The sequence below is a fragment of the Hippocampus guttulatus genome, chromosome 5 (assembly GCF_054856545.1).
Source record: "Hippocampus guttulatus isolate MCC_2025c chromosome 5, RoL_Hgut_1.0, whole genome shotgun sequence".
NCBI lineage: Eukaryota > Metazoa > Chordata > Actinopteri > Syngnathiformes > Syngnathidae > Hippocampus > Hippocampus guttulatus.
Genome location: NC_141265.1, coordinates 8,626,289 through 8,654,087, shown reverse-complemented (window position 1 = coordinate 8,654,087; position 27,799 = coordinate 8,626,289). Strand labels below are relative to the sequence as shown.

The 27,799-nt window shown below is 43.4% G+C and overlaps 1 protein-coding gene across 3 annotated transcripts in view; it reads left to right on the top strand.

Moving 5' to 3' along the window:
• ncor2 (nuclear receptor corepressor 2) overlaps nucleotides 1-27,799 on the top strand; it is an 80,125-nt gene that overhangs the window by 47,303 nt on the left and 5,023 nt on the right. Inside the window, exons 16-42 of one of the 3 annotated variants that reach the window (XM_086110589.1) lie at nucleotides 1,083-1,243; nucleotides 2,312-2,374; nucleotides 6,490-6,632; nucleotides 6,737-6,875; nucleotides 10,667-11,096; nucleotides 12,257-12,377; nucleotides 13,640-13,901; nucleotides 14,528-14,692; nucleotides 14,809-14,945; nucleotides 15,771-15,870; nucleotides 16,009-16,113; nucleotides 17,038-17,129; nucleotides 20,082-20,232; nucleotides 20,902-21,051; nucleotides 21,144-21,236; nucleotides 21,440-21,657; nucleotides 21,744-22,089; nucleotides 22,251-22,451; nucleotides 22,625-22,873; nucleotides 23,410-23,505; nucleotides 23,595-23,807; nucleotides 23,897-24,074; nucleotides 24,167-24,648; nucleotides 26,685-26,815; nucleotides 26,908-27,089; nucleotides 27,289-27,423; nucleotides 27,620-27,762. In XM_086110589.1, coding sequence (XP_085966715.1) covers nucleotides 1,083-1,243; nucleotides 2,312-2,374; nucleotides 6,490-6,632; nucleotides 6,737-6,875; nucleotides 10,667-11,096; nucleotides 12,257-12,377; nucleotides 13,640-13,901; nucleotides 14,528-14,692; nucleotides 14,809-14,945; nucleotides 15,771-15,870; nucleotides 16,009-16,113; nucleotides 17,038-17,129; nucleotides 20,082-20,232; nucleotides 20,902-21,051; nucleotides 21,144-21,236; nucleotides 21,440-21,657; nucleotides 21,744-22,089; nucleotides 22,251-22,451; nucleotides 22,625-22,873; nucleotides 23,410-23,505; nucleotides 23,595-23,807; nucleotides 23,897-24,074; nucleotides 24,167-24,648; nucleotides 26,685-26,815; nucleotides 26,908-27,089; nucleotides 27,289-27,423; nucleotides 27,620-27,762 — 4,886 coding nt within the window. Of the gene's footprint in view, nucleotides 1-1,082; nucleotides 1,244-2,311; nucleotides 2,375-6,489; nucleotides 6,633-6,736; nucleotides 6,876-10,666; nucleotides 11,097-12,256; nucleotides 12,378-13,639; nucleotides 13,902-14,527; nucleotides 14,693-14,808; nucleotides 14,946-15,770; nucleotides 15,871-16,008; nucleotides 16,114-17,037; nucleotides 17,130-20,081; nucleotides 20,233-20,901; nucleotides 21,052-21,143; nucleotides 21,237-21,439; nucleotides 21,658-21,743; nucleotides 22,090-22,250; nucleotides 22,452-22,624; nucleotides 22,874-23,352; nucleotides 23,506-23,594; nucleotides 23,808-23,896; nucleotides 24,075-24,166; nucleotides 24,649-26,684; nucleotides 26,816-26,907; nucleotides 27,090-27,288; nucleotides 27,424-27,619; nucleotides 27,763-27,799 lie in introns of all 3 variants that reach the window. The other 2 variants (XM_086110588.1, XM_086110590.1) reach the window with 2 other exon arrangements.

Genomic DNA, 27,799 nt, shown 5'->3' with positions numbered 1-27,799 from the left:
TCAACTTGAGGTCACAAAATGATGGCCAAACATTCTCCATCAGCAAAACAGCCCCACACCGTCACACTACCACCACCATGTTTGACTGTTGGTATAATGTTCTTTTTCTCAAATGCTGTGTTACATCTACGCCACATGTAACAAGACATACCTTCCCAAAAGTTCAACTTTCATTTTGTCCATCCATAGAATATTGTCCCAAAGGTCTTTGGAATCTTTCAGATGTGTTTTGCGAAAGTAAGACGAGTCTTTGTGGTCTTTTTGGTCAGCAGTCGTTTTCGCCTTGGAGCTCTGTCATGGATGCCATTTTTGCCCAGTCTCTTCCTCATTGTTGAACAGAGACCTTAAAATAGGCTTTCTCAATTAGTGGGTACTGTCTCTCACCGTGATTCATTGGAATCCTAAATCATAAGGAAAGACATCGTAACTCTTTCCAGAATGATAGATGTCACTTACTTTATTTCTCATCTGTTCTTGAATTTCTTTGGATCATGGCATTTTGTTGCAGTCTTTTGAGAACTTTTGGTTGACTTTAGTAGACAGGTTCTATTTAGGGGATTTCTTGACTGAACAGGTCTGGACGTAATCAGGATTGGGTGCAGTCAATGAAAATGTGATTAGTAAATTCATGATTTATCAGTGGAGCAGGGTCAGGAAGCTTTAAATATATATTTTTCCCCTAAATAAATGAAATTACCATTTAACAATGCATTTTCTGTTTACTTAGATTATCTTAGATCTTTACATTTGCTTGGTGATCTCAAACATTAAAGTGGGTAAACTGCAACAAAAAAAGTGAATTATTGGAAGGGGGCAAATAGTTTTTCATGGCACTGTACTACAATCCAAAGTACACACCCTGTGGTGGAAACCAAAGTCAGATAAGGGTTTACTATAGCGCATTGTACAGTGGCAAACTCCTCAGATGTTTAAAACGTGACTAATTCACTGAGCACATACTGTATGTCAATCATTGTGATGATCCGTTGAGCTCATGCCCTCCCTTTACCGCTTATTACATACTGGAGGACAATGTGTTTTTAAATGCTGCTTGAAAATGTGATGCCATCTCTAAATTGCAGAGATGAAACTTCTGGGGAAGATGCAGAGGACAAAGAGCCTGCAGTGGCTGTCAAGGGTCGACGAACAGCCAACAGCCAGGGGCGCCGTAAGGGCCGCATCACCCGCTCAATGACCAGTGAGGTGGAGGAGACGACCACACCGCCTGTCAACAATGAGCTCGGTCAGTCTTGGTGGTTGAACGACAAATCAGGTTCATCTGTAAGGTCTTTGAACTTTAAACTGGAGGTTCACAACTTAAGCCCCCCCGTGGACAACAATCAATGTCAACTCGTCGTTGAGAGATGTTAGTCTATTTCCTGACTACAATATCTGTAAAATGTCTCATATTTCTCCATAACATCGTTAAGAATAAGGTACAGCCAAACGTGGAATGTCAACATCGGTGAATTAATATACAGTAGTCAATTGAGCCACTGAGAACGTTCACTGGCATCCATTGAACAGGATGACAAAAATCTGTTCAGTGGCTCATTTACACTCCAAATAATGATTTAATGTCCCATACCACCAGAGTGCACTGTTGGCCCTTTAGTCCTCTTCCCACTCAAGTTATTTAAGTGCCACCTCTGTCCCCCTACGGAGTCCTTGCACATTGTCAGTTAGTTGTACTCACAGTATCAATATTGCTATCGGTTATACATTTTAAAAATATATCAGCTGTTATTTGTGGAGTATATTTTGCATGTTGCATTCGCCATCTCTAACTTTAGGCTCGCGGAATTCCCCAGTGAGTTACGCCGCATGGGCTCCCAACAACCTCCCATTTTCGTTGTCCCAATGCTCAGAGCAGTACTTGGCTGGCTGCTTTGTCCTTCACAGATTCAAGTTCCAACTTTTCTATGTGTTGGGAAGGGCCAGGGCCACTCTGGCTACTAACCTGCACAGAGAGGGAAAAGCCAGTTGTTGTCTATAATCATTAACTGACTTCTCCCCTTCGAATTCCTCCTTCCGCTATCGAAAACAAACAGTCCCTAAAGACCTAGTCAACAGTGCTTTTTTTAGCCAGCAGCAAAAACACCCTGCCCCCACATATAGTTTTTTTCTTCTCTAATTTGTCTTTCCTTTCCTCTTGTCAGTCACTCCCTAACTGACTTTGTCACTTGCAACTGCCCACTCCCCCTCCTTCTTCTTACTTGCTCATGTGTGTGTGTGTGCCTGCGTGTGTGTGTGTGTGTGTGTGTGTGTGTGCGTTTGTGTGTGCGTGCTTGCGTGCGTGTGTCTGAGACAGCCAATCTAGAAATGAATGAGAGTTCCCGCTGGACCGAAGAAGAGATGGAAACTGCCAAAAAAGGTAACACACAACAAACCTTTCTTTCGTCCATGACTTTGTTTGCAACATTTGTGTTCATTGAAGAGATGCCTCGCATAGCCTTAAAAGCACACCAGACAAATGATGAGGATGCGCCTTCTTGTAAGTGAGGCAGCAATTGCCACATGCTTCGAAGTTGCGGTTGTGTGTCTCAAGTGTGGACTGTGGCTGCCGCTCTTTCTAGCAATTTCCTTTCTCTGGGTCAAGACAGCCTTTCTTATCATGGTGGCTGTAAAGGCTGGCCCTTTTAGTTAACCTTTGCAAAATTGCTGCAGTCATTAACCTGCCTTTATTATCTCTTGACAGAAGATTACCTAGCAGCCCATGGCTGATTCACAGAGGTCTCTGATACTGTGCCCACTGTCTTCACACTTGTACTGTGTGCGTTGTGCAAAGTACATGATCCTCCTTGGTTTCTAATTCTTCACTCTTAGAAAGGGATTCCCCACGGATCAGAAATACCAGTTTGACAAGTTTGCTGATATAATTGTGTATTTTAATCTAGACATAATGACTTTTTGAAATGGGTAATCTGTGTTGCATACATTAAAATGTTGATGCGTAATGAGGATTTCGGTCAGATGCGTGGCTTTGTGTGACTTTAAATTTTCCTTCTGAGTAATCAAATACATCCTTCTTTTTAATAATAGTAGAAATGGTGCCATTATCTCCTGCCGAATATGACCACTGCAGCCTCTTGGCTACATGTGCATCGGCCTAAGCAATCAGGTTGTTTATTTGTACATAATTTGTCTGTTAAGGGGTTATTTTTCAATATCTGGCACTGCTTGTCTTGAGCACAGGACTGTGTAGTAATCCTACTTAATGTCTTCAATTCCATTCTCCTGTGGTGGGATTAGTGGGGTGTTCCATCCCAAAGGATTAGCCTGGCAGTTCAGTGGATGCAGGGCTTCTATCAAGTGCTTATGAAACCACTGAGCACCAGCGATAGCAGCCAGACCTGAAGGACTAGTCTACACATTTTTCTGAAATTCCAACAGACCGTCTCCTGACGAAAAGCAGCTCACCTTCCTAAATGCAGGAGAGTATAGGTCCAATTTCTTTAACCTCCCACAGCCCCATAGTCCAGCGATATCAATGTGCTGACTGCTCTCTCTGACAGGTTCTTGACGTGTTTGTATTCAAGAGTCTTATTATAAGTCCACACGCTTCAAGTATTCTTCTCCTTTACTCAAATAGAAAGTGACATTTATGTCTCAGGTCATTTAAATTTAACCCTGCTTTCCAGGATAATATTGCAACTTGTCTTCATTCCTGCTCAAAGATTCGTCGTTCAGACAAGAGCTGGCTGCTTTTTAAATTCACTCGCTCAATCTCTTTGTGTGGAACGGTGTGTTAGATGTCTTGTAAAGGTTGTATCACTTGAATCTTGATCCAAGTTGTGTGTTTGCATGTGCACACTTCTTGGCTAGCATCCAAGTAAGTGCAGTAATCTGTAAGGCTTTGTCAGAGTGTAGGCAGGCACCTGGATAAATGCCTCTGCTCCACTTGCTGTAAGAACCCACATAAAGGAGCTGCAGGTAGAAAACCGCATATCATCTTTCTTTTCCACTGTTGCTCGGACTTTGCTTCTCTCCCTGTCCACTGTTCGGTTTGGGAGATGGCACCAGCCCAAGTTGGCAAGAGGTGTGGAAGATTTGGCAAGTGAGGGGACCCCCCCCCCCCCCCCCCCACCCCCCCACACTCTCCCCACTTGCTCTCCCTCCTTACTCTGTTTTATTATAGACTGGAGAGGTCACATTCAAGATGAAAAGCAGGTCAGTCAGGAAAAATGTGAAAGCCTTTATGCTTTCTCATGGTATCAACATCAACTCTGTTTCCTCCCCTGTCCCCCACATCTTTCTCTTTTTGCTTACTCTCCACTTCTTTATCCCCTGAACAGTCTCCATTCTCTCTCTTTCTCTCTCTCTCTCTCTCGCCCTCTCGCTCTTTCACCCTCTCGCTCTCTCTCCTTACTCCCCCCCTTCCTCTCTCCTCCCTCTGTTTACACTTGGACTGCCTGAGTGTGTGTTTCTGTCTCTGTGTTAAAGTATTAACAGGAGAAAGAGCGAGAGGGCTCGAGTTTGTGTGTACTCACGCATTTGTGTGTGCACTGGTCGATGGTGCCTGCTGGCAAAGTGAGGTAGGGGGAGGGATAGGCTGACAGAGAGAGGGAGGGGGAAGAGAGAGAGATCGAGGAAAGATCAGATGAGAGAGAGAGAGAGAGAAGTAGCGAGTGAGTGAGCGAGCACAGAGACAGCCTCATCGTGCTACTTTCCTGTGGAAGTCTTCCTCGACGGCCGCCATTGAAGAGAGACTCAGCAGAGGAACAAAGCTGCAATTACTGAAGCACACGGAATAGCAGAGAGATGGGGAGAGACCAAGAGCATGTGCTGTTTTGGAGCATGTCAACCTGACCCCAGCTCAAGTATCAAGCCAGCTGGAAGTAAGAGTGGAGAGATTGAGCTGTTTTCATCTGTGCTCCGGATTTGGAGGCTCAGTGTTGAAGAGCATTCCAGGCTCTGCCTCTACAGATCAGACAGGCTGGTCGTGTGATCCAGAAGGACCACAAGACGACGGCTGGTGTTACAGGCATGTGACACAGTGACAAGCACGTTATGGCTACACCAGCTATTGATTGGCCTTCTCTGGGTGGTGCTTAAGGCCTTTCAGGGTCCTGATTGGATGCGAGGCAACCACCTGCTTCAGTTTTGCTGCTGCTGATTCGATGTTTGATCCACGTGTCTCCCTTGCCTCTAAGGGTTGGAGTCAACTGCAGCTACTTGGGAATGCGCTTTGTACACTCGGATAAAAGGATTAATCTAGGTATTGATATTTGTCATTATTTTTCAGCCTGAGTCATTGCTTTCTTAAAACTTAGAATTTATGGAATGCTTTCATAGGTTGTCTAAAATGGTGACTGACTTGCATGAGGCATCATTCAAGGCGTTACTGGTTGTCTTCCTGTCTTTTGGAAGGAGAACATACAGTACAGATCGGCTGTTTTGTTCTGTTCCTCTTGCTTTTATGGCAATGTCTTCAGTCATGGTTTTACCAGTTAAAAGCTCAACAGGTTGCAGACAGTTTTAACATGAAGACATTTCAACTGTTGCTGTAGCTTGTTCAGTGTTGTCATTAATATTTTCTTACATACTAGTGTTCTGAAACTTGCGAGATGTTGCACTGCTTTGTATGTAGCTGATTAGATTTTCATAGACTTCTCTAAATCACTGTGATTGACGGGTATAGGTTTCAATTGTATGCATTGTAACTGGATGAGCAGTGGATGAGATGTTTTTTAAAGTATGAAAATTACCCTAATATCAAAGAGTGTCTTCTTGTTGGCTTCACGCTTGTTCTCAGAGAGAGAGTACCCTGCAAGGCACAGGAAACAAGTGGGTGGTGTAGGTTAAGCCTCTTAGAGCGCACGCTGAAGGGGAACCACCACGGTGAAGTCGACACTATCTGTCTTTGGCTCTTTCTTTCACAAACAAGCAGACCGCTCCCTAAAACAAATCTTTGAACACATGTGATATGCGAATTTCTTGACTGCTTTTTCTATCCTTCTCCTGTCTGGCGGGTGGACGTCAACTCTTGTGAAAGGCACAATCATGTGGTTGACTTGAGTAAAGGACCAGGGTTACTTGGAACTGGGTCACATCAAAGTTAGTCAGAATATAACACAGTGTGACCTCAGTGAAGGGAGCGTTAGTGATGTCATTGACATAAGGGGTGGTTGAGCTGCCATATTATGACTCTCCTTACCATTTCTGTGGTTTTGCCAATGCTCTGCTTATCCACAGTGTCTGACACTGACGAATCAAGTCCTAGTTGTCCTCCAGTTGAGAAAGGACAGCTCTTAAGAAACGCTCATTGCGGATAATTAACTATCATACTCTAACATTTAACTTTTTATTAAACTGCGTTTAGGGCGATGACAAGAATGTTTCCCTGAATTTAAACTTCACTTGGTCAAGAAACGCTCATTGCGGATAATTAACTATCATACTCTAACATTTAACTTTTTATTAAACTGCATTTAGGGCGATGACAAGAATGTTTCCCTGAATTTAAACTTCACTTGGTCATTGTTGCAGGTCTTCTTCAGTATGGTAGGAACTGGTCTGCCATTGCCAAGATGGTGGGATCAAAAACTGTGTCACAGTGTAAGAATTTCTATTTCAACTACAAGAAGAGGCAAAAACTGGATGAGATTTTGCAGCAACATAAAATGAAATCGGTAAGCAAAAAAAAAAAAAGAAGGTATTTCCTCACAGAGATCACAAAGTTGTGTCCTATTTGGTGTTATTGAAATTGATTTTTGTGTGTTGGATCTTAACATAGGAGAAGGAGCGAAAGGCTCGCCGCAGGGGTAAAACCCTTCAAAATGAAGAGACCACTGCTCAGTTCACTGCAGAGGAAGAAGAGTTGGAAGGCTCCGGGGCTAGTGGCAATGAAGAGGAGGCACCTGAAGATGGAGAAGGTAGTCTGATTTGAGAGAACTACTAAAGATAGCTATGTGGCACAATTTCCCAAAAATGACACTCTTTCAAAACGTTGAGTCTGGTGGTATGGCCACTTCAACCCGAGTACAACATACAAAGAATTTGGAGAATTTTTGGGCAACGTTTTTGTGTGACATCCACAATTAAAAAAATCTGGGCCAAAAACACCAACTTCATCATTTCTCAAGGTTCTCCTCCACCCTTTTGTTTCATCTTCTATTCAGGCAACCCCTTTTCCGATTGGCTGATATGTTTCAGTTAAAAATATCCACCAGTTGCTCGTACAGGCCGGAATTTCAAGATGTCAACAGGTCAACATTACTGTAATGCTTCAAATGTTGACACTTGCCCTTAAAATTGGACTTAACTAGTGCAAATAGTAGATTGCTGGTGAGAAGAGCAATCTGGGCAGTAGAAGAGGTCATGTACTTCAGCAGTCAATCGTTTATTTGTGAATGTGTTTGCTGTGGAGGATTTCGGAGGCATTTGATGTGCTCATTCCATCTTTTTTTGTTTGTTTTTTGTTTTGAGTCGGGAATTCCACAAAAATTCTTTGGTTTTTGGTAAATGTTAACAGTTGGCATTGATTACTTTTTTACTTAAGAGAGAGAGAGAGTCCCCCGCCTCTTTTCCAAAGTCAGCTCCAGCTCAGCCGTGACCCTCGTGAGGACAAAGGTGACAGAATATAGATGGGTGGCTGAACAATGTTCTGCAAAGGAGTTGTGCCATTGCAGAGGCCCGCATTGAATTCAACTTCCCTGATCTTACTTCATGGTCCTGGTCACAGCAAATTAGATGTGACAGAATCAACAGCACCCATGTTGGCTGCAGCAAAGTATTGTAGTGCATTAGATTTTACTTTCATTGCTTCACGATACAGTACGACTCATCAACAATCTATTTTCATACAATCAATCAATTACCGTATTATCCCTAATATACTACAGTGCCATAAAAAAAGTATTCATACCCCTTGAACTGTTTTACATTGTGTGACCTTAACAATCTTTCCATCCATCCATTTTCAACACTGCTTATCCTGAAGAGGGTTGTGGGGTGGGGGTGCTGGAGGCTATGCCATCTGACTTCCGGCAGAAGGCAGACGACACCCTAGACTGGTTGCGACTCAGTCGCAAGGCATATATAGAAACAAACATTCACACCCACATCCACACTATCCCTGAGTGGTAGCCGATCCCATGCTGCCAACACACAAGTCTGGCGAGTGTACCACGACACCAGAAGCGACACAGTCACAATCCCTAATAATCCCAAACTTGAATTTATTTTGTTGAGATTTTAACAGCAACATGTAGACCAAGAAGTCGCGAAACAGGTTAGGGATAAAGTTAAAGACGTTTAAAGCAGGATTAGCTTATTCAAAAAATATGTCAAACTTTGAAAATCTTAGGCTATGGCTTTCACCCAATCCACTGCAAACATAACCAGCTACCTACCTACACTGACAGAGAAAGCGATGAGAACACTCGTCAGCAAATCAGCCCATGGTCACTCTGGAGGAGCTGCTAAAAATCCACAACTCAGGTGGGAGAATCTGTCCACTGGACAACTATAAATCATGCACTCCACAAGTGTGGCCTTTATGGTAGAGGGACAAGAAGAAAGCCATTGTTCGAAGAAAGGTATAAAAGTCCCGTTTTGCATTTACGCAAGCCATGTGGAGGGCACTGTAAGCACCCGGAAGAAGGTGTTTTTGCTAGATGAAGCCAAAGACTTATTTATTTATTTTTTGCCTAAATGCAAAGCACGATGTCTGGCAGGAAATTAAGACTGCTCATTCACACTGTGAAACATATTGGAAGCAACAACGTGCTGTGGGGATGCAGAGCCAGAAAGCTGGTCAGAGTTAATGGGAAGAAGCAAGACACTGATGCTAGACATTAAGCCAGAGCTAAAATGGATTTGTTCAGATCAAAGAATATTCACATTTTAGACTGGACAGAAAGTCTCGACCTAAATTCCAATGAGCATCTGTGGTAAGACTTGAACAGATGCACTCCATCCAATCTGGCCTAGTTTGAGCAATTTTGCAAAGAAGAGCGGGCACAATTTTCAGTGTCTAGATGTACAAAGCTGGCAGAGATGAACTCCAAGGACTTGCCAGCGGTAATTGCAGTGACCTTTGGCCCTCCAAAGTACTGATGTAGCGGGACTCAATACAAATGCATCGTACATTTTTCAGATTTTTATATGCTAAAAAAATGATATGCCACTTTTTGTTGGTTGATCACATAAAATCTCAATTAAAAATTTTTGTGGTTATAAGGTGGCAAATTGTGAAAATATTTGGGTTCCTTGATTTCTACATTGAAAATATTTCAGGGATATCAGTACTTTTTCAAGGCACTGTGTACTGGTATATTATTCTAGATTGAATTATGACCTCTGTCACTCAATAACGGGTAGAGCTGCGTCATTTTTAATTTTCTGGACACTACTTCTCCCCCCCCCCATGAAATCCACTAAAATCTTTCATCCTCCTCATAAAGCTTAATTGTCCCCCTTTGTCCTCCAGCGAGGCAACTGTACTCTTCTTATTAGAAGACGAGATTGTTCTCTCGATGCCCAGTTTGTTTTGTGTCAATGTGGAAACAGTTAGCAGCTTTTGCCTCATGCTGCTCACGTTGCACTGACAACATGTGCATACTTCTTATATCATGCCAGGCCTGCTGTATAGTTAATAAGTGTTGCAGTAATGACATACACTGCCACACACGGTGGTAGAACAGCACGGTGGGCGACTGGTTAGCACGTCTGCCTCACAGTGCAAAGATAGGTGCAGGGTTCGATTCCGGCTCCGGCCTCCCTGTGTGGAGTTTGCATGTTCTATCTTTGCGTGTGTGGGTTTTCTCAGGGTACTCCTGTTTCCTCCCATATTCCAAAAACTTGCATGGCAGGTTAATGGAACACGTTAAACTATCCTTAGGTGTGATTGTGAGTGTCTATGTGTGCCATGCCATTGGCTGTCAACCAGTTCAGGGTGTACCACGCCTACTGCCCAAAGACAGCTGGGATGGGTTCCAGCACACCTGTGACCCGTGCGAGGATAAGAGGATTAGAAAATGGTTGGATGAACAGTTAAGATACTTACCGGTAGTAGTGCTCCGATCAAACAACCAGATTGTGATTAACCAATTTCCGTGGAACAGTGCATAATCAACATATGTCGATCAATGACTTTAATTGCTGATCACAAAAAACCTGCAGGTTGTACTTCACAGCCTGCACCCAACCAGAGACTCGTCTGTGTGCAGTGTAGTGTCCTCGCCGTTCTTGACTTTATACTGCACATAACCGTTCAAACCAGTTTTATGCACTGTCAATTTGAAATAATGTCCTGTTATGTATGGTAATTTGAGTATGGTAATTTGGATAGAATGTTTTTTTCCCCTAATCTGCTGCATTCATTTTCCTAATCTAATTCATCACTTCATCAATTTGCAGCTACTCCCCGTGAGCGGTATTGGAATCGGTTTCGGCCAATCTCACTAGTGGACGATCAATATCGGAACCGACGGTATAAAACCTTGATTGGAACACCCCTTACTTACCGGTAATAGATTTTAATGGGTGGCACTATGTGGGTTTTTTTCCTGTGAGGGAAAATTGAGGCCTCTATCTGAACTATGGCATTTATGTATTCAAGTGGATGACAAACTCCATCTGAGGGTACAATTTGAAAAAAAAGTGTAAGTGTTCTTGATTTTGTATCATAGCATCTCTCTCACAAGGCTTTATCTTCTACTAGGTGGTGCCAACAACAGCTCGGACACAGAGAGTTTGCCATCACCACATTCAGCTGATGATACCAAGGCCAAGGAAGAGGGTTTGAATAAGTCAAAGGCTGGCGGTAATACTGGAGAGAAAAATGTAGCTGGAGCAGACGCAGAGCAGGCTGCAGATGGGAAACCTCCCGTAAAAGAAGATGCAGAAGTCTCCATCAAGCAGGAGATAAAGACCGAAACAGGGGAGCCAAACAAGGAGCTGACCCACCCATCACCCAGTGGTGATGCCACAGACAAGAAACCTTCTACAGCAGAGGCTGATGATGTCAAGACCTGTCCCAAGAGCTCAAAGAAGGACCATGGGGCCAAAGTAGGCTCCCATGGGGACAGCGACTCCAGTGCCACTTGCAGTGCTGATGAAGTGGAAGAGACAGACAACACAGAAAAGAACAGGTGAAAATGCACGTGTTTTTAGAATATGTGTGTGTGTGTGTTTTCACTTGTTCTATTGTGTCTTTCTGTCACTTTTTACTAAGTACAGTAGTCCCTCATTTATCGCAGGGGTTACATTCCAAAAACAAGTAGCGGCAATAGGCAAAAGCCGCAAAGTAGAGGTTGACTTTTGTGTGGTGTGGTGAAGGGGAATTTATGCTTCTGCTAAGCCGTTACGAACCCCCACACACAGTTCACACCATTCTAAATACATTGAACTTTTAAAATGCAAAACGAAGAATAAATACCAAGCTGCTGATTATGGGCCGCACCCTAGAAGCGGACGAGGAAGATGAAACTTTTTTTTTCTTTTTATCTTAAAATGGCTTACCTGGAGCAGTGTCCCACACACATTCTAGCCAAAGGTCCTGTTCAGCTGAATTAAAATGTTGTGCAAACTGAAAAGTAGTTGCCATGACTACCGCTGCTTCTTCTTTGTTGTTGACATCTTTTTTATTATTCTTTTAAACAAGAGAACGAATAATATATTCTGGGATGCAGCCCAGATGTATGCTTCGAGCGCACACAGATTCACTATGACCATTCAGAAACTCAGAGCGTTATCCAAATGAATGTGCTGTTCGGTTCTTGAGAGTGCACCAAAGACTGAGTTCCAGTGTGCGCTTTAGGCACTCCAACTGGAGACACAGTGCACCAGTGCGTCGGGCAGTCTAGATGGAAACAGTTCAAGCATGAATTGCTGATTGGTTAAGAACATAAATAAGACTGTGTTCTGAAATTAATGGGAAGGGAGTGCGCTCTGCCTCTCCGAGCACACTCACTGAGAGTAGTGCACGGGTGTAAGAGTGAAATTTGAAACAAATTTCCCATCAAACAACCGACATTTCTTGACTCGTCTAATTTAGAAGGAAGAAAAGTAGCAATATAACCTGGAAAAACGGTAAAACTGAAATAGATGTAGTTATGGTCACAAATGAAAAGACGTAATAGAATGAAGTAGCGAGGGAACACTGTGTACACAAATTGTGCAGCTGCAGTTTATATTGTACTTATCCAGGTACAGTTCTGTGTTGCAATATTGTTTTCTATGAATATGCATCCGTCAAAGACAAAACGGAAACCCCGCTAATATTTTTATATTCTTCTAAATATCTTTGTAGAATGACTTCTCCCCGTCCAAGCCTACTGAACTACACTCATGATGGGGTCATCTCATCCCCTCTGCAAAAGCCCATGGACCTGAAACAGCTCAAACAGCGGGCTGCTGCCATACCACCGATTGTGAGTCACTCAAGGGGTGTTCACACGGCACACATTTGCTCCGGCGCAGCACCGATGTGTTTTGTTGCGATATATTTTGCACCGCAGCAAATTGTGTGGAGCATTCACACGTACAAAGCCGCTGAGCGTGTCTGCACCGGCACAGTGTCGGTGCAGCCCCACTTGCGTTCACACGGCAGTTTCTGCAGCGGAGCAAAACGACAGAAAACAAATGAGCTGTCGAGTTGGTTCTTTTTAAAACGTATACACAACTCAAGCGACTACTGGACAGGCACGTCCTTCTCCTTCTCGGTCTCCGTGCCTTCTGCTTGAGAGTGACCGCCCCCGAAAACGTAAATCAACGATGACTTCAATGACACTCAGAAAAGCAAACACGTAATGCGCCAAACAGAAAATCAAGAGAGGAAATCACAAAATAAATTATATGAGGGGCGGGGGGTTGTGAACACACAACAAAGGAACAAACTACACAAACAACTCCGAGACAGTTGGAAAGATGTTACCAGCCAAGTCTTGTGTCGTTATTAAACAAACACATGACGGAAGTCCGACAGAGTGCGAAAGCAACGCATTCTCGCCGTACGTAAACTCTTCACAATCATTTGCTCTGGAGCAAATTTAACCCAGTTGTGTTCACACGTGCAAATTTACACCGGTGCTGCTTCGCAAACAAGCATTTGCTCCGGAGCAAATTTTTAAACCACCTCCCTGAGGTGGATCAAATTTGGTCCGGTGTAAGCTGTTTTCCGGGGCTACGCCGGAGCTAATTTGCACGTGTGAACGCTCTACTGGGGCAGCCCCGGCGTAGCACCGGACCAAATCTTGCCGTGTGAACACCCCTTCATTCTCCAACCTCCACTTTCGTGCCTGTGGCCTTCCTTCACTTCAGTCTTTCAGTCTCATATTAAAAGTACTGATCTCACTAAATCATTAGTTTTAATAATGCGCAAATAAAATGTTTGCATAAACCTGTGCATAACATCTAGCAAAAATATATTGACTTTTATCAACTTGAAAATGTATCTTTAAACGACTTAAATTTTTATTTAATTATTTTGCAATAAGTTGCATAACCTTGAGCAGGTGCTATTTTGTGCTCTCTTTGTAGAGATAAAAGTAGCTTGTAGTCGAACATCATCGTCATCAGACACTGCATAGAGTTGCTAATCATACTGTATGTTGAAAAAAATGGAGGATTTACGCATTGTTAGCAAGATCAAACATAATATAAAGCATTTAATTCCCTCTCGTCCTGTGTGTAGATACCAGAAGCGTCAGTCCAAGGCAGTCAGTGGAGTGGGGGCACCAAGGCTGTACTGCCCCCCCATGCTTTGGCACTGTACCAGCAGCAGATCACCATGGCTCATGGGGAGTCATCTCAGGAGGTCAAACAACCGCAGCAGCTTTCAGGCCAGCCAGGCAAACAGCAGCCTTATTCCCAGCAAACAGAAAGAGACAGGGAGGCTCCCCATAGCAGCAGCCCTCGCATCCGCCCACGCAGCCCGTCCACTGGTGACAAGGATGGTACGCCTCTTTTATTGCCTACTGGATAATTAATGTTTAACTTCTTATGGTGCAAAGCAGCGTGAGATTTTTGGTGAATGAATTGATCGGAAACACACGTCACAATACGTTTTTGCGCTGTACTGTATTTCTTTACATGGTACATGCTGGAGTTGTCAGATCTTAAGTCCTAAATCTGGCAGATCTTAAATGTCCGAAAAGGAAAAACTGAGGTGTGCCGAGAATTATACATGATGCTTGGCAGTTTATTTAAAAAAAAAAAAAAAACTCACAGTGTTTGAATTAGTTTTTCTTTGTTGGCTACTGACCTTGAGTCTTTGCTCTCGAGTTTGTCCTCTCGTGTACTCATGTGTTTCTGGGACACTGGCAGAGAGAGCTGATAAATGATTGTGTCCCTCTTGACCCAGAAGGGACTCTCGGCTTATTTCGTGCACTGGATCTCTGTGAGCTTGTTGGCTGTGAATATCAGATCAGTCATGTCTTTGAAAGCCAGCTGTTAACAACTACTGTATAATAGTTGTTCTGTATATTCCTGGATTTTAAGAAAAGACAAAGTCTTAAAACAGCATTAAAAAAAAAAAGAAGCAGAAATGCATGATGATCGAGAATATGTCTTGCTTTTGTAGAAAAGTCGCAGGCTTACTCTTCACATGGTGAAGTCAAGAGGCCCGCACTGGGCCCGGATGACCTAAGGTCCACTAACTTGGGTCGGCCAGTTTTGTCCCCGTTTCCCATGTCCCCAAGAGACATGACCAAGATCAGTCACGACCAGCATCTGCTCCAATTCAACTGTAAAGACTCCTCTTTAATTTCTCAGGCACAATTTATGTTGTCGTTGTTTTGTATATAATAGATTGCATTGCGCTAATTCTCTGCTCATTATTTTATAATTTCTTCTGCCTGTCAGCATTCCAGCAAGTGGGCCACCCAGTACTTCCTGGTTTGCAACAGGATAGTGCCAGGCAGGCAGCAGTGAGACCCCTCATTATGCCAGAACCACCACCTCTCATTTCCTCAACCAAACCAGGGGGCTCTATCACACAGGTATATTACAACATAGTTGGTTGCGCTGGAAAGTAGGAATGGTTCTAATCAGGATACAGTTTCCCCTCTCCAACACACATGATTCATATAGGAAGCATCTAAAACATGCAGGATTGTGGCCCTCGAGGTCCCCAACCTTTTTTGCCCCACGGACCGGTTTCAGGTCAGACAATATTTTCAGCCATTAAGGCCGGGTAGATACAACAATATAATATGATATGAGCTGCATGAAAAGTGTGGTATTTTCAAAACATAAAAATAAACAAATCATGACACGAGGAACATCCAATCTGGCCGCAACATTCTCTGGTCACTACAGTAATGTTTAAACGTGCCTTCAGAATAAGACGCCGCAAATAAAAAGTGCATGAAAAATACGACTCCCCATCGCCGCTTATTATGCAGAGTAGGCTTGGTGCGTGTGAATCTCCCGTTGAGATAAAGCCGTATTTGAAATAAGACTCCTGATACTGTCTATTAAATGTAGCCTTCTCTTTCTTGAAAGTCGTAGGCTCTTCCGTCTCCTGGCTGGGCCTTTTCCCCTTCCCAAAAAATATTTTCAAAGACGTTTGTTTTTTATGCCGTAACCTATCACGTGACCGAGAAGCACGCATTCACCTGCGTCAAATGTGACATACCTTAGACTGATATAACAGAGAATCCGGTAATCTTTCAAAATAAAACATCTTTCAGATTCCGAAATGAATAAAATGGAAGGAATGCAAGTCATTTATTCTTTCTGTGCGGCCCGGCGGTTGGGAACCCCTGCTTTAAATATCTACTCAAGTATTGCGGATACTATTAATAAAGTGAATGCTTTTCCAGGGGACTCCTGTACAGTTGCACGGCCCAGCTCATGGGTTCGAACATGGAAAAATGCCTTCTCCTCAAATGAGTTTGTCATGGATTGATCAGAGAAAAGTTGGTGAGTGAATTAATCGGGATAATCAAATAAAAGTCAGCTTTTATTCTTGCCACTGACTAAATGGATAGCAAAGTCCATCTTTCAGGTAACCATCAACTTTCTTTTTCTGCTTTTACTAAATGGCTGTGCGTTTTATAGGTGGTCCATTCCCTGTGGTAAAGCAAGAGCAGTTATCCCCCCGCAGCTCTTCCTTGCAAGCTGACAACCTATCGACCCAAGGCACAGCTCATGATGGTGGAAGAGGTATGTTTTGGACATTAAAAAAAAATAAATAATAATAATAATAATCGTCCAGCCTTTCTGAAGAAGCCCGATTCTACGACCTCATTTTTTGGACAATATATTTTCATAGTTTGGCTGATCCTGTGATTCATACTCAGGTCCAACTTGTAAATATATTAAATTAAGAGCTCGGCTTGGCGCCCAAAATTCCAGTTCTTTAATAGTGTTGACTTTCTTTTAGCTTTTGGCAAATACTTTTTTTGCTTCACTTCTGGCGGTGGTAATGCACCAAAAGTATTTGCCTACCGCCAAAAGAAACAAGACAAGGACAAAGAAGAACACATGCATCACCGTCAGTGGCCACCATTCCCACCGTTAGAACTGAAAGCCGCCGAACATAAGATAAGATAAGAAAACCTTTATTAGTCTCGCAATGGAGAAATTCACGATTCACAGCTGCAAAGTTATGAAAGGAAGAAGTAGAACAACAAAATATAGGAGCTGCTGGATAGGCAGCCACTCACGCGGCGCCATTTTGAAGTCAAAATAACAAAAATAACACAACACAACACACAGGACACAGACAGTCGTGCAATCTTCACCACTTTTCTGCATACACGTTGTTCTCTGAAGCAGTTATAGATGAACAGAGAGTGACAAATAGTGTCTGCATGGCATGCAACAACATACACGGTACACTTTAAATAGCGTATGCAAGCATCAAGTTTGTCAGTTGCGGACACTATTCTGCAGAGAACAAAAGTGAAGAAAAAAATAGCCTTTCTTCTGCTTAGTGCCACAGATGTCATAAAAAATATGCAAAGGAGGACACAATTCAAATATTTTCATGCAATTAATTTTTAATTGTGTTATTGAAAGTATAAACCGCTTCTTCTGCTTTTTGTGTCAGTAAGATTGGTCTTACCTTTTTGATTTACATTTTAGCTGTTCAAGGAGGTAGTATCACGAAGGGCATCCCAGGGACCAGAATGCATCCAGATTCCTCAATCTCTTTCAGAGGCGGCTCCATTACTCAGGTGAGCTTAGATTCTTGTTTTGTCTATGGTCCTTCAAATAAGATGAGTATATAGAAAGTGATATATCACCCAAAAAAAAAAAGCTGGCTTTTACTGTATTTTTTTTTTCATTTTATCTTTGAATATTAAACCCACATCTTTTCTTAAACGTATGTACAGTATATCACTTTGGACATTTTTATATAATAGATGATCGCATGGCACTACACTGGCATAGAAAGGACTCACAGATGCTTCTCATTCATGTCGCTGCTGTTGGGTGAGATTGCTCGCCTCCACATGTGAAAAACCATCTTTGGAGAAGAATAATTTTATTGCTAGTTGGAAATGAGATCAGACAGAAATTGGAGGTAGAAGGTGCAAAGTAACATTCATATAGCCAAAATAAATGCACAATTACTTTGAATAACTTTTCTAAGACTTTTAACAGAACCGTTAAGGGTGCAGCTTGTTGATACTCTGGTCTTTAATATTTAATAATTCAACCCCGGGGCCAGTGAAGCCCAGGGCTTGGTACCCATCCCTATATACAGATCCCTATATATAGTATACATACCGTAAATTGTATTTTAAAGTGGCACTTAACCATATTTACAAGTTTATATATGCCAATGAATGAAATTGTAAAGCTTGTGATACACATTTTCAATAGCTGTGCGCACCTTGCCGGGTCCATTTACTTGAATAAGAGTGAGCTCTTCATTTAAATGAATGAGAGCTCTCCAGGGCTCCAAAAGGAGGGCAAGGCACATCCCTTGGAACCTTCGGTGCGGTAGGGGCGTTCTTGAGTTGCAGCCCAGAGCGTCGGCACCCCGGCCTGATGGTCATGGCCCTTTCCTCGGGAGTGGTGGCTTGGAGCCACCACCAGAGGACTTCAGGCACAGCAAGGTGATGACGACAAGCTGCCAGTGGCAGAAACTAGGAGAGGCGACCAAATGAATAAGACCTCGCTCAAGTGAATGGACCCGGCGAGCGTGCTTAGCAAGAGCTTTAAATTGTCAAATTTATCAGCTGTCACGGTGCAGACTACGGCCGACCAGCTCTTTCATCCGCACCATCACTGCATATCATATGTTTTAACACCTTACAAATCACCTCAGGCATCTGTAGGGATTGCCTCCAGTCACATTAGCACATCCTCTCCTCCCCCGTTGTCTCAAGATTATCGTGTTTTATATAAGGTGGGCTAAAACTGGCGACCGTGGCTGCCGGGAGCGAAGTGTAAATGTAGCTTTAAAATACAATGATTGCTCTGGTTGTCACGCTTTCTTTTTATACCGTTGGCATAAATCTGTTCCAAAGCTGCCCTGCATTCATGTTCACCCGTAGAAAGACTGAACTAATTTGGAAAAACATGTCAAAATATAACAAACATGAGGGACCCCATCACAACTTGTCAGGTCGGGAGGGAACACAAAACTGTCCGTGGTAGAGTGCGGGATGACCTGTAGTGGAACATTGATCCTCTGGGACTCAGCAGCCGTCACCCCGCACAGTGGTTACCAAAACAAGACATAAAAAACTTGAATTTGAAATTTGAAAAATTCCACAGTGCACAATATTTCGGTCTGTTGTTGCCATCGGTAAAATAGTGTAAATGTAGCTTAAGTCATATGTAAATGAACCAATATGAACCATTTCAAACTACCAAATTTGTATATAGAATGTAGTACAGTGTGTGCTCTATGCAAGATACTGCCCCCACTTTCCCCTCATGAGTTTGTGTTTAATGTGTAGTGGTTAATAGCGTTTTGCCGTAAGTGTGTTAGCTACAAGCTATATGGTGTGTGTTAAAGGGTGCAACACACAGACATTCATTTTGTATCCCGATAATACAGTTGATTGGCCTTACACCGATTCCTTCCGAAGCTAGAGAACATGCAGCCGTAGTGTTTGTTCTCAGAGCAGCAGAGAGGTCATAAGGCAGACCAAGTGCAGCAGCAACTGGATTTCCCAGCACCTGTGGCATAACCACAACCCTTGACGGGTACTAGTCTCCCTAGCAACAAATACATGGTGTGCTGTGTCTGTACTTATTAATTCTAACCAAACCACTGTAATGTAATACCCAACTGGCTCATTCAGTCTGTGAAGACAGATTAGCAAAGAAAAAGTGAGCGGTACACAAGCCGTTGTCTTGTGGCAGATCATTTTCTATCATTCAAAACTTAATGTTGCCAAGTTAGTTGATGTTGATAGTAAGATTTATGAAGGCTGAAAATAGGGCTGACCAATTAATAAAATTCAGACTAACATTGCGATGTAGTAGAATGCAATATTCGGCTTCATTTTGATGGTCTTATTTATTCATTTATTAGTATCATGTAAATGTATATTTGATTTACTTAGGAATTTATATCATGTCGCGATAAGTTCAGTGGTACTCTGTGCTGTCCATTTTTACATATCGTTTCAAAGCCACAGATTTGTTTGCTTTGTTGATGTATTTGGATATAGGATTTACTGACTTATGTTTAGGCCGCGCTTGTTTGGTAGAATTTTATGAAGTTGTTGTCGTGAACGCTGAAAACACTAATTGTTGAGTGTTTAGTAAGGTTACTACTCTAATTGACGGAGATAGACTATCATTCATATTCATTCATGTTTCATTTGCCTTTATTTTAGTGTAAAGCTAACCCATAAGACCACAACATTTACAGTGTGTATAAGAAGTCTGATATTGTAATACAGACTTACTGATTGCTGTTTCCCCCCCAAAAAATACAAAGAGCGGAAAAAAATCATCACATATTAAATTGCAATCACAATATTGCAGGGGCTGTGGATCGCAATTAGATTCTTTTTTAAAATCGTTCAGCCCAAGATGAAAATCAAGATTAGGTTCAGCCGACTGAACCAAATTATTATTACACATTTGAATTCCATCTCATCAGTTGAACCATCTGTTTCATGGTAAAATAATGAGTATGGGTCTTCTCACTGTGTCCACAGGGGACACCGGCTGATGTGCTGTACAAGGGAACTATAACCCGTCTGATCACAGAGGACAGTGCTAGCCGTGCTGACAGGGAGCGGGACGACGCCTTGTCGAAAGGTCATGTGGTCTATGAGGGAATAAGTGGGCACATCCTCACATATGACCGTGAGTGTCTTGTACAAACCCAACAATGTCTGTGCAAACGATATCCTAAATACTGAACACAGTATGTGCACTGAAGAAAAATGTCAATGTGACTCTTGAGTTTCAGCTCCAATTTTTCATAATGCTGAATTCAAAAGTTGAAGACTTTTTGTACGTACAGTACATAAAAAGCCTATTTCTCTCAAATAGTGTTCACAAATCTGTCGAGGTCGATGTTAGTGTGCAACAGGTCGGCATTTGTAAATGAGAAACTGTTCTTAATTGTCTTGCCTGGCGAAACATTGACTTAAAAATGAACAAATACGAGAGGTTGGTGATTTTGACCTGTGAAATGTTGGTCCATTTTATTAAAGGCTGTGTGACGTTGCTGGACATTGGCAGGAACTGGAATACATTGTATCACTGTGTCCCAAGCATCCAAATAAGCTTAATGGCCGATATGTCCAGTTAGTATGCACACCATGCAAAAGCCTGGACTTTTTCAGCTTCCAGGAAATTACTGCTCCTTGCAACATGGTGGTTTGGCCAGATTTATGAACAATGATTGAGAGACATAATTCCTTTTCTCTTCATAGAAACAGTCTTTGAGTCAGTAAACGAAAAATGGGAGCAGAAAACAAAAGTGTTTTGTTCATACAATTGTAACATCTTCCTCTTTGGACCAAATAGGTCCAGTTTCTCAAACCTCGAAAGATGAAGGGAGAGGGCCAAGCCAACCTGGTGAAATTCTTGGCGTAAAGCGTCCTTATGATGTCATGGAGGGAGGCATCTCCCGAGGTCTGCCAATGAGGGATTCACTGTCTGCCTCCAACTGTGAAGGTAGCAACTGCTCAATCTGATCTTGTTGGATCTTGGATTTTTCAGTTTCCACTATTAGTATTAAACTCGCTTTGCCACTTGTCCAACTTCAGGTCTTATTGGTCGAGCCATGCCTCATGACAGGGACAGTCCACACCACACACCTTATAAAGATGCTCACCACATCCGCGGTTCCATCTCCCAAGGTAAAATAACTATTGATTGCTAAACTTCAATCATTCATAGCACCAAGTTAGTTTGATCTCAAGAAGAGAACCACTGTGTCTAGCCTGTGTCACCCATTCATTTTCTATATATATTTTTTAAACTAAAGCTGACGCTAAAATGATTGTACTCTATGCCCTATTTATATATTCTCTCTTGAAATTCGATATTCTCATGGTGACAGGTATACCACGTCATTTGGACCCTCAGGATAGCTACTTGAGAAGGGAGGCAAAGCAAATGAAAAGAGAGAACTCTCCGCCACGTGGGGCCACGTCGCTGTCGGACCCAATGAAGAGCAGAGAGGCTATGGTGCCCACAGTAAAGGAGGCTGGACGCTCCATCCACCTCATTCCCAGGGAGGAGCTCAGACAGACAGCCAAGGAGGGCATTATAACACAGGTACACATATTATTAAAATGTGCTTTGTAAACATTTTTTTTTCTTCCAATACCTGATTGAATGTTCCTGTTAATACGTCTCTTCAGGGAACACCCATGAAGCAGGAAGCTGCTGGCTCAGGTAAACGACATGATGTTCGCTCCATCATAGCCAGTTCACCACGTTCCTACCATAACGCGCCCCCTCACCTGGAGATGCGGGCTGAGAGGGGACGATATGAAGAGGCACCCAAAGGACGCCCGAGTGCAGTGGTCAGCACTGCTAGCCCAATAGCACGCTCTTCTCCCCTGACACTCGCTTCAGAGCAGGGAGCTAAATCCCATCATAGCCCAGTAGGCTACGAGGACAAAGGCACCTTAAGAAACCCCTACCCTGGACCATCACACCGTTGCTCACCTCTCTCAAGGGAGGCGAGTCAAAGGCAACATGATGGTGAGGACATTGATGTTTCTTACTGCTACCTCTGCAGGGCTGAGTCAAAAACAAACGTTTTGGATTCATAGTGCAATTTTGTCCTTTTGTCTTCAAAATGAAGAAGCATTTGATGTTTTAACATTTTGTTCTATTTGTACATTTTGTTTTATTCTCTCCAGGCTGCAGTAAGAAAGAACCTCAGGAGCGTAAAGCCACACCGACCCCAAGGGAAATGAGCTCTACCAAATCCCCTCTCCCAGGGGTTCCTGACCAACAGACATATGAGCGTCTGTTGCAGGGCCTTGGAGCTGATGTTTACAGACAAATTCCTTTGGCCTTTGATCCTGCAGCTCTGCCTCGCGGCATCCCCATTGACCCAGGTACAGTCACAGTGACTGCTTTGCACACCGATGATGACTGAATGAGTTAAGGAGGGTGGCGGGGGGATCGTGGAAAGAGTTATGGGACACCATCAAATCTTCTCAATTTAAAGCTGAAATGGTCTTATTGTGGGTATACTCGAAATCACCCAATTTTTCTCCCCTGAATACAGCCTACTACTTGCCTCGCCATCTGGCCCCCAACCCTGCATACCCGCATCCCTATCCCTACCTCATCCGGGGCTTTCCAGACACAGCGGCCCTCGAGAACCGTCAGACGTTGCTCAATGACTACATTACTTCCCAGCAAATGCACCAGTGGCCTGCAGCAGCTGCTATGGCTGCCCAGCGCTCAGACATGCTAAGGGGCCTTACACCACGAGATCAGCCCCTTCCTCTGCCTTACTCTGCAGCCCCTCGTGGTAAGACCACTTCGTTGGTGTTTATTGGCTAAAGGATTGAAGGCACCTTCTCCACCACTACACCAATAAATCCAAATGTACACAAGTCAAGGTTCGGTTTGAACGACAGCTTATTATGTTTGACTGAAAGAGAGATTCCATCATCAGAACGTTAGCATGACAATGGTGGTCAGTATTTCTGGGTTAATCCTTACAAAGCTGCTCTTCGTGTTAATGTTTTAAGTCTGAGCCTCTATTACTGTTTTATTGTAGTTCTGAGCCCCCTTAACTATGGCAAAATATATGCTTGATATTAATATTAAGTTGAAATAGTGAAAGTTGATCTGTGAAATGACAATCTTCAATGTCTTCTCAGTGCAGTCGTAATGCTGATTTGGCCAATGATTAAAATGATTTGGAACCGCCTGCTTTAAACTATCGCATGGCTATTTGCCCTTAAAACTTTTTTCGCTCTCCTCTTCTTTCCCCCTCTATTATAGGAATCATTGATCTATCTCAGGTGCCGCACTTACCTGTCCTGGTCCCTCCCTCTGCAGGGACAGCCAGCTCGCCAATGGATCGTATCACCTACATCCCAGGGGGAAGCACCACCTTCCCCGGCAGGCCTTACACCACTCCCCCAATCTCACCCGGTATGACAAGTCATACCAGTAATTGTTACCAGTCATACAAGTAATCATTATTGATATAATAATTACTGTGTCTGTCTGTTTCTACAAAGTTGGCTCCTCGCACATGAATAAGATGCAAGGCGCATCTTCCTCTTCAGAACGAGAGCGTGAAAGAGAACGTGATCGTGACAGAGACAGGGAGCGAGAGAGAGACCGGGAGCGGGAGAGAGAGCGCGAGCGTGAACGGGAACGAGAGAGGGATCGCGACAGGGACAGAGAAAAGGGTGGAGCAAACGTGGAGCATGCCCCCATTTGGCGACCAGGTGTGGAGCACAGTGTGACTTTTTATTATCCATCAAAGTCCAGGGGGGGGGGATATATTTGTGAATGTGTGTGTCTGTCTGTGCCTCAGGTACGGAACACAGCTTAGCAAGCAGTAGCAGTGTGAGACCCTCTTCCCAGCCATACAGCCACCAGCATTCCCCAGTGTCCCCTCGCACCCAAGACAATGTGCAGCAAAGGCCAAGCGTCCTGCACAATACCGGAAGCAAGAATGTCTCTGCCGAACACTCCAGTTCCTCCGTGTTACGGTAAATGCTGATTAGTGTTTCAGCGTTTCAAACCAGCATGGAATCAGTTTTAAGAGTGAATTAAATGCACACATGCATCTCCCCCTCATCAGATCCATACCCTCAGGAGCTTCCCGCTACCAAGGTTACCATAGTCATCTTCAAAGGACTGGCTTGCCCCCTGAGGCCTATGCACCTGCACTGGACTCGAGCATCGGCAAAGAACAGAGTCGTGATGGCAAAAACAGGGGATTACCGAAGCAAGTCCAAGACCAGCATGGGCCCGCTAGCAAGTCAGACCCCAAGCTTTCCAACCCCAGCCATGGAGGATTATATCCAGGTCCTTATTCCTCGATTTCCGGACGACCACCACACCTGCAGTTGGATAACCCTCCTGGGCGTGGGGAAAGTGGTACGCCTAGTAGGGAAAAGACTCAAAACAAACCGATGTCCGTTCAGGAACAAGAACTCAGAGCACTCGGTAAGACCACCATGACTGCGGCCAACTTCATAAACGCGATTATTATGCGTCAAATTTCTTGTGAAACGGGGATGCCAGAGACGGGCTCGCTTGTTGCCAGCAGCGCCACTGATGGTAAGATGCTGTTGATCCTAGGGTCCTGTTATCACCCAGACACGCCCCCGTCAGTCTGTGGCCTCTTTGCACGCTGTGGTGGTTGGCATTATCAAATCAGCCCTATTCATTTACATTTTTGTTCTTTTAATTGTTATACTATATTCTTCAAAATAAAATGTTTCTAAACTTAAAGACCACCAAGGGTGCCCTCTGAAAAAAAACAACCTCTTGCATACCCAGATTCCACCTCACTGGCTAAAATGAAATGAAGAGTCTGATTGAGAACCGATGCAATCTCAATTTCAGGCATTTTATATTCACTGAGGAAGAGCAATATCCCAGGTGTCCTTTAAGGTGTCAGCTTCAAATCATGATTGCTAATCAGACATCAAGTCAGAAAATCACTTCATTGTCTTTACATCAAAGATTTGTCGGAAATTTCACACGTAGCCACCCCTCCTCCCTCCCTTTTGGCCACTCACTTGAAGCATCGTTGTTTAGAAGTGGTAACGGGCATGACTAAAATGAAATTGAAATTTCAGCACGATTGGGATTGTTTGTCTCAGATATCCCTGCAGGCTCAGAACAACCAAATTTCACTTGATGCATGTATCGGGTGACTAAAGAGCCCTATTAACGTGGCACGATCATCAAATGTTGTTACTCCAACGTCAGAGTAACAGTTACATAAGAAAGGCTGTGTGCTGAAAGCTGTGCCAACCACCAGACAGACTTCTGTTGTTACACGTGGTATGTGACTCAGGCAGCTTGAGGCTTCTCAGAGGGAGATGGGGTACTACTGATTCCTGCCCTCTAAGTCTTTGCATGCTTCTTGTTTTGGCATCATAATTTACTCTGAAGCTATCCCTCTGCGCCGGCCCCCCCTCCTTGCCCGAAACACACACACACACACACACACACACACACACACACACACACATCAAATGCTTAGTCGATCCAAATTCTTCAAACGTGTTTTCCATCTGTGTTTTCCATCTGAGCTCTTGCTATTGCGTTTCAGTCTAAATAGAGCTGTTGAGTTACTTGTTCATGGCAGTACTTTAACTGAACTACTACTCTTAAGATTTTCCTTTTGACACTCAGATTATGCATATTAAGCTTCTCTGACCTTTTCATTTAATAGCTCAAGCAGCTGTTCTGCTCCGCAATTTTTTTTAACAGAAATGAAAAAAAGGTCTTCCCATATAGATACACATACTGTACATATTAAAATCAATATGACAACATCTGTACTACCTGAAAGCGTGAAGCGCAATTGCTGCTTTTATTAAGACTGCTCAAAGTAAATCCACATGAACATCAACATCATTGGTGTTTCTGGTGTGTTAATTGGCATTCAATAACAAGTAGGAAAGTGTAGAGGGAGAAAGGGAGGCTGTTTTAAGCTGTTGTTTTGATACATTTTTGTCATTCGTTACTCGCAAACAGAAGCCAAAACAACTGTGCCTTTGGAGAATGTCTCCTCTGAGGGATTCCATGCAATCATTGCTATCCCCGGCGAACAGCTTGCATCATCATCTCCTTACATTTACACTGTTGGGGAGATGCATTTTATGGCTTCATGAATAATTTCTTTATGATGATCTGCTTGGAAAAGCTAGTTTTTGGTTGGACATTATCTACAGTATTCATCCAGTACGTGTTCCATTCGTCAAATTCTGTTTGGATCAGTTGAAAATTCATTTTGACATATAGGTTCTTGTCAAAAGTAAGAAAATGTCCCAACTACTTTGGATTTTAATCGAAGGTTTGCCTGACAAGATGTTTTAGTATTTTAACACTGTATTATTGTTGCGCAAAAGAAGGGATAATAAAGGACAATACACTTTCCTGATCAGACATTCTATGGCATGTGACATTGTTAAATGTTACATCCACCAAAGATGGCGAGGGGTGGACTCGTTCTTAATCCTGCATGTTTCATTAGCACATTTGTTGTCTTTGATTGGACTCAAAGCACATTACTTATGTGGATGTGTGTATGTGTGTGTGGCTTTTTTAATGACCTCACTGTGTTTGTTTTTAACTCCCAGCTCCACAGAAGATGGAGTCACATATTCTGTACCGTCCTCCATCTGAGGAGAGGCTGTCCCCAGGTCAGAAGCCGCCTTCTCCCTGTATCAAAGGAAGCCAAAGGGTGGTCACCCTGGCTCAGCACATCAGTGTAAGTCCACACCCTAACATTTTCATAACTGTCTGTATCGCCTTGAGTGCAGCCTGTGACCACGTAATGTCGATACCTTTTTATGGCAACAGGAGGTGATAACGAAAGATTACACAAGGCAGACTCAGCAACAGCATCAACAAAGTTATCATGGCTCACCCATCCTGGACTTGACCCGTCCTCTCAGTGCCTCACAGCCCCAGCCCACATCCCAAGAGTCTCCCCAAGTGACCCGCTATCCTGAGGGCCTTGGGGGAGATCGTAACAGAGACCGGTAAGAGTCATTACAATGCAGGAGCAGACCTGATCAACTGTCTGCGGTTGTGCAAGGAAAGCCTGCATGACTCCATATGACTCCGTTTTTATTTCTGACATCTCATAGATGTATTAATAGGCTCCAACTACTCGTGTTTCATCGACACATGAGGGTATGTGAAGGGAGAGAAGGTCACTCATGTGTGTGTGCTCTGCAGGTCTCCTCCTCAATCCAAGTCTTCTCCGATCAGTGTTTCCAATGACTGTATTGAACCGGTATCTCCTGCTGGAGCCAATTCTGAGCCTGAAATCCAGGGAGGAGTGTCCTATCCTAATGAACAAGGAGAGCAAGCGTAAGACTTTGTTGCTATGGATCTATTTCCCACATAAGTGAGAGTTATATATTTCCTTTGAGTGTTTGATGAGCCCCAGACTTCCTGAGCTTAGGCTCGTCAGTTCTCCTCCATGTTATGCAGCGCGGTTAGGTCCAAAGTACTCTAGCTGGTTCGGCTGTGCCTTCTGTTGACCAAGCACTTTTCCATCCCACAGAATGAGCTCCCGTTCGCCTCCTAACGCCTCTCAGCCTCCAGCTTTCTTCAGCAAGCTGACTGAGAACACCTCCGCTATTGTGAAATCAAAGAAGCAGGAGATGATCAAGAAGATGACTGTAGTGGGAAATGAGAGTGATTTCAGTGAGTATTTAACTCGGGCATGGTTACCTTTACAGCC